We start from the raw sequence: 6,000 nt of genomic DNA on the forward strand, positions 1-6,000 counted from the left end.
TCTCACTTTCTATTCCAAACTGGAATCCGTCTCCCGCGAGATTTCGCGATCCGCAGAATCTTTCGTTTGTTTTCATGAAATGCACTTCTTTACTCGCTCATCGATCTCTGCCCACGACCAATAACAATCGTTGGACGAACGCCGGGTTTCGATTTAGTAGCGGACTTTTTCCGCCAGCAGTTCCTCTCTCTCTCTCTCTCTCTCTCTCTTTTTCTTGCGCGCGAATCCCGAGAGATTCTTCCGTGGAAATAATGCTTGATTCGTTTCGCTACATCGAGTCAGCGTGTTGGATTTTGAATTCCCGCAACATTCACCGGAGTCTGTTCTATTTTTATCTCTCGATCTCAAACACAAGATTATTCTTCTAAAAATATTTCCGACACTGTCGATACTTGTACGCAAATTAGGCGCTGAATAATAGTGTCCGTTAATCTTTAATCTAAAATCCTCCATATTGTCTCGATTATAATTTATTATCAGTTAATTATCCAAGTCACAATGTCTAAGATCAGCGCCCATTGCGATATTCGTTTCATTTATTCATCAACAGCAGTAACATTTGCATGTTCAAAAAGATTACATGTAATTTCTCGCTTAACGTTACGTCACAGTACGGTGATTAATGCACTTTGCGAGAAACGTAGACAGTTCCGTGAAAGTTTTCGCGAAACAGTAGGACTGATTTGGGTCAATATTGACCAATGTTATTTCGGTCTTCGAATTATCAGGTCAACTATACAGAGGGATTTGTCACATTAATATACCGCGCCCAACATTTTACGATGCTGTTTTTCTCCGATTAAATTTAAATGTCAAAAGTGTTGAAAATATTTATAAGTACAGTACTAATTACGTAGGTGAAGCTCATCTTTCGGGATAAATTTCGACATCGTCATCCGTATCGATCGCAAATATCGGTGACGAAAAAGACATCCGGTAGATATGGGTCGCGTCGTTTCTTAACACGACGAGTCTGTTTACGACATGAAGGCTCGATCGAAAAACTCTTCATCGACGAAAACACGTCGCGTTGCAGCGTGGATTCCTCGGCGGCAGCCGGTGGACCTTTAATACCTCCGGCGCGTCGAAAATATAAGAGATTCCTCGCAACGATATAGCGTCATCTACCCTCCCCCCCCCTCCCCTATTGCTCCAGCGGAACTTTGAACGACGGTCCTCTTCCGGTTCGCCGACGGAAAAATTCCGTTGACACATGGCGATCGTGATCTGCGCCCGTTTTACGTACCGGGTGTCACTTGATTTTTCGTATTTTTCTACATTACTCTTTCATATAAATTGCACTTGCTTTTTGTCGCATAAAAACCATTCAACTATGCATACAATACAGAAAAAATTGACGAGTTTATTTCGCAAAAAGTGAATTTGCATTCGACAACGTTATGACTGTTTTAGGCGCCCATATACAGGAATTTGCTCGGGCGTCCCAGCGCAAAACTGCAAAAATAAATAAAAAATAGTTTAAAAAATTCCTGCTTTTAATGCTATCCAGAACCATGATAATTCCGCTTTTTTTTTGCTTTTTATATTTTTTTGTTTTATATTTTTTAATTTATATATATATTTTTAAATTTTTATTTTATTTTCGCATTTACTTTGATTGTATATGTGTATATCAATGATTAATACAACATATTTTATATCTTTTTTTTTAATAATATTTTGTAAAAATGAAATAAAAAAGGCAATTTAAAAATTGTTTTCTGGCTCACCGCCACACGATTAAACGGGAATCTGCGAGTGGGTGGCATTGAAGCAGATAGGGGCCAATCATTACAAATCAAGCGGTCAAGTTTTACATATTTTTGGACACTTCAAAAATTATTGACGTCTATTAAAATTTTGCGTTCTACGTTGCGTATTGCCCAGTAACACAGCACCGTTCGTAAATGAATTTAATACGTGGGATGGAATGAGGGATTACCGTGCATTAAGTTGTAAATTTCTATGTTGTTTATGTATTGAATGGTGAAAATTTATATATAAAATAATATATGTATTTGCGAACATTTTGAAATTATAGAGATATATTTCAAGCGTGCAAAAGTATTAGTGGTTGTGTAATTATATGATGATTGTGAGGATAAAATATGATATTATTTCTATATATTCTAATAATGTTTTAATTAATAATTTCTCTATTTCACATTTGCAATTAAATATAGAGATAAATAATATGCGCACGAATGACTTTTAGAGAAAAAGAAAGAAATTGCGTTTATATTATTTTTATAAATTAATTTATATATATTTATATTTTTCTTTCATTCCGGATTTTTCCAATAGCTTATAAAAGAATCATAGGAAATGATCTAAATTCGTTATTCTGTAGATATAAAATTTTACAATCAAAATGTAATTACATTTGTCAATAAGTATTTTTGTTTTTTTGGCCTGGGTTTTGTTTCGCGCAACATTTAATCTGCGATAAAGTGTATCTTGTAAAAGTTTTAATTACAGATTTCAATGCGAATGTTTAATGCGAAATATCGGACAAAAAGCATATGCACGAAAAAGATTAATTTATACAAGGCAATAAACTCAATCAAACATATTACTTGTTTTCCGGTTCGTGTTTACTCGAGAAAATATTTAATCAATATCGCTGTTGGAATAAAGGCTATTATTGACTTTATCATATAAAATGTAAATTAAATACATATAATTTAATATTTTTTAAAATTTGTATATAGCTTTTAGACAGATAAAATTTTTGACAAAGACGATTGTCATTTCTTTGAATATGGATCTTTAGTTTTGTGTTGTTATTTTTTCGTAAAATATTTTGCCTTAATGTATTAGATATTTTATGTTAGTTTAATATATATACCAAAGATAATTAACTGCGACCAATTAACAATTATGAAATAACAAACTGCTCGAACGTCTTCTCTATTGAGAGAAAAGGTTTGCGGAATAAAGAGCGAGCGTCCTTCTCAGGGAAGCCAAAGTTAACTTCAGCTCGGTGGCTTTAGGTAGTCGATCTCATTGAGCCAAAACTTCTTTCATCGAGCCAGCCGGTTATTTAAGTCTCTTTTGATTACTCGCGCGTACGTCGTTATCTTTTGAGAAGCTAGACTGGGCGGATCATTTTGAATTTCTCTCCATTTGTTAGATGGTTGAAAAAAATTAAAAATAAAAAAATACACAATATGTACTATTCATTAAAATTGTTGTAATCTTAATGATCTCAGATTTCAATGTTTTGAAAACGAAAACGAGAAACGAAGTTGCCCGAGATGTAATCTCTATATTTATTAAGACATTTTTCTTCGCAACGTCAAAGAGATCGAATTTGTCCTGAGATTATATATTGTCTCTCGTATATCCATCTATCTCGTTTACACTTCGTATTTCATTCTCTCACAGAGACAAATACTGTCCGCGCAAGTTGAAGACAATGAGCCGCGTCTGAAACTGGCGTTTACCTGGACAAACAGAGACAAGTCGTCTCCTAGCAGCATGTCCCTGCAGACATCTTTAGCCGTGGTGTCCAGAGTGAGATAGACGAGACTGCTCTCGATCCCGGTGTGTATCCTCACCCATCCGCTTCCGTTGCCGAGGTCCGCCACGCCGACTCCGGAATCCCAGGAGGAATTGAAGGTATCCTGCAAGAGGCTGGTGACATCCTTCGTGCATTTTTCTTCCGATTTCGGACTTTTACTTTGTATAGAATCCGTGCTGAAGCTGTTCTCCTCCTCCTCGTTGCTGTCTCCTGATGATAGCCGGGTCCTCTCGCTATCGAATCGGTCGATTGTCTTGTCTAGCTTCTCCAGAATTCTGCACTCCAGAATCTTCTCGTCTGTCGCAGCGTCTCCACTTCCCGTTCGAGATTCGACCACGTCTTTTTGCGAACTGATTTCGGATCGATTTCGCGAAACGCTGTTCTCAGTCTTTTCCATCAAACTATCATTTTTCATCTCGTTATTATGCGAGTTGCAGCTCTGGGGATACAATTTGGAGTTCTCCAGACAATCTCCACTCGCGACTGATTCCATCTCCTTCGAAGGTATGTTCTCATTTGCGTAAAAGATCGAATTTTCCTCCGACAATCGTCCTTTCTTATCTTTTGACTTTGGATATTTTGATAACTGCGTTTTCTCGTCTACTTGATACGAAAAGTTTTCCTTGGCCGCCATACTAAAGTTTGTATTCTCGCGAACGATCTTTCGATCGGATTTATCCTTTTTCTCCGATTGATCTTTGGTATCGATTTTCTCGTGATATTCTTTTAAAAAGACCGATTTATCCGTTCGTCTAGAAGCGTCTTGCTCGGAAGATTCTTTTCCCCAGGTATCGTGCTTAAGAATATCCCGAGTCTTCCGATCGCTCGTTCGACAGCCTGTTTTGTGCCTCTTCTTGATCTCCGTATAAACGTGTTCTTCGGCATCAATTTTATCTTTGACTCGGCTCTTCACGATCTGCTCCTTCACGTCCTTGGTACGTCTCGATTTCTGTTGGAACCTCTCGTAGTTAGCCAAGATCTTCTGATTCAGCTCGTGGATCAGTTCCAGTCGCTTCGAAATGGAGTCCTTGGTCCATCTCTTTGTCCCGTCACCGTTGTCTTTCGACATTAGCGTGTCGCCCTGCCGCCTTTGCTCTCTCAGGGTCGAGGAACCACGACTGAGAATACCGATCTCGTATTTCGAATCGCTCCTAAGGACGTTCTCGTCCGTCATGTCAATCGAACAGACGCCACGATGCTTCCGAGCGACATTCGACCCGGCGAATCCGGATACGTTCATCAACTCCAACGTTGGTCCGGCTGATGACGATGACTTGACCTCGCGTTCTGAGCATTCCGAGCCGATTTTTGATCTACTTTCAACGTTCCTCCTGCAAGTCTCGCTAAACTCGATGCCTTTTCTACTGTCGGGACGAATTGCCAATCCAGTGCTAGAACGGCTGCTTAAACTGACTCTCTCATTCATCTCCCAGTTCATCAACTGTTCTCCTTCGACGTTTTCCTCGTCGATGCTTTTGCCCGCTATAGGCCAAGGATTACCGATTTTTCGATCGAGATCTCCGTAAGGAAAGGAATCTTTCGCGGTCGTTCGTTGCTTTAATCCTCTGGTGGACGACAATCGGCGGGATCGTCGTAGTTTCACGGCTGACGAAGGAGCAATTGTTTGACTGTTGGATACATTGGCGATCAGCATTTTAGATTTGTTTTCAGACAGACAGGATGTGTGACGTACTTCTTGCTTCTAGATCGACGAGAAGGAGAGCGCGAACGTTGATGCTGTTAATGCATTTAACAGTTTATTTTTATCTGATTAGAAATAAATGATGAGTTTATTTTTTAATCCTTGTTACGCTTGGATATTTGCCTGCATAAAATAGTTGTTAAATATATTAATTTTACAATTTTAATTATACAATTTTAATTTTGATCTAAATAAAACTCACAAATGTTTAAAATTTTATGTATTAAATGTATTAAATTGTCGATAATGTTATTATTTATTAATTATTATTTATTAGTTTATTATTATTATATAAGATAAGTATTTTATATTAAAAATGCGATTCGTTAAATTAACTTATTATACAATTTTCATATAATTCAATCATTTATATATAAATTCTTGGTTTCACAAATTCTCGTCTTATTTTGTCCCAGATAATAAAATGCTTATTGTTTGGGTCATTCTAAATTCAATGTGCCTATATTATTTCCAAAGAGAAATATATTAATGGAAATTAATAGAAATGTGTTCAATTAAAATATAGACTTTTATGAAATATATCTAGTTTACGTTACAGTTGAACGTATCTGATAATTTTGAAGCAGGAGATAGTCAAGTTTAAAAATTTTGTTTTCTCAAATCTTTTAAAGTTTAAATAAGCACTATATAAGATGATGAAAAAAAATATACGATATTCTGAGAAAATCTTTAAGACGCTTTTTTATTCAATTATAACACGTAAAGCAAATGGGACAAATATATTTTGTAGGATGGAAATCAACGAAATACAAGT

General features: G+C 36.7%; 1 protein-coding gene across 2 annotated transcripts in view; it reads right to left on the reverse strand.

Moving 5' to 3' along the window:
- LOC126857408 (PH domain leucine-rich repeat-containing protein phosphatase 2) overlaps window positions 1-5,201 on the reverse strand; it is a 61,296-nt gene extending 56,095 nt beyond the window's left edge. For both annotated transcript variants that reach the window (XM_050606812.1, XM_050606803.1), the window contains exon 1: window positions 3,447-5,201. In XM_050606812.1, coding sequence (XP_050462769.1) covers window positions 3,447-5,177 — 1,731 coding nt within the window. In that variant the 5' untranslated portion in view covers window positions 5,178-5,201. The remainder of the gene's footprint in view (window positions 1-3,446) is intronic.
- Between the last annotated feature and the right edge of the window lie 799 nt (window positions 5,202-6,000).

The sequence above is a fragment of the Cataglyphis hispanica genome, chromosome 2 (assembly GCF_021464435.1).
Source record: "Cataglyphis hispanica isolate Lineage 1 chromosome 2, ULB_Chis1_1.0, whole genome shotgun sequence".
Classification (NCBI taxonomy): Eukaryota; Metazoa; Arthropoda; class Insecta; order Hymenoptera; family Formicidae; genus Cataglyphis; species Cataglyphis hispanica.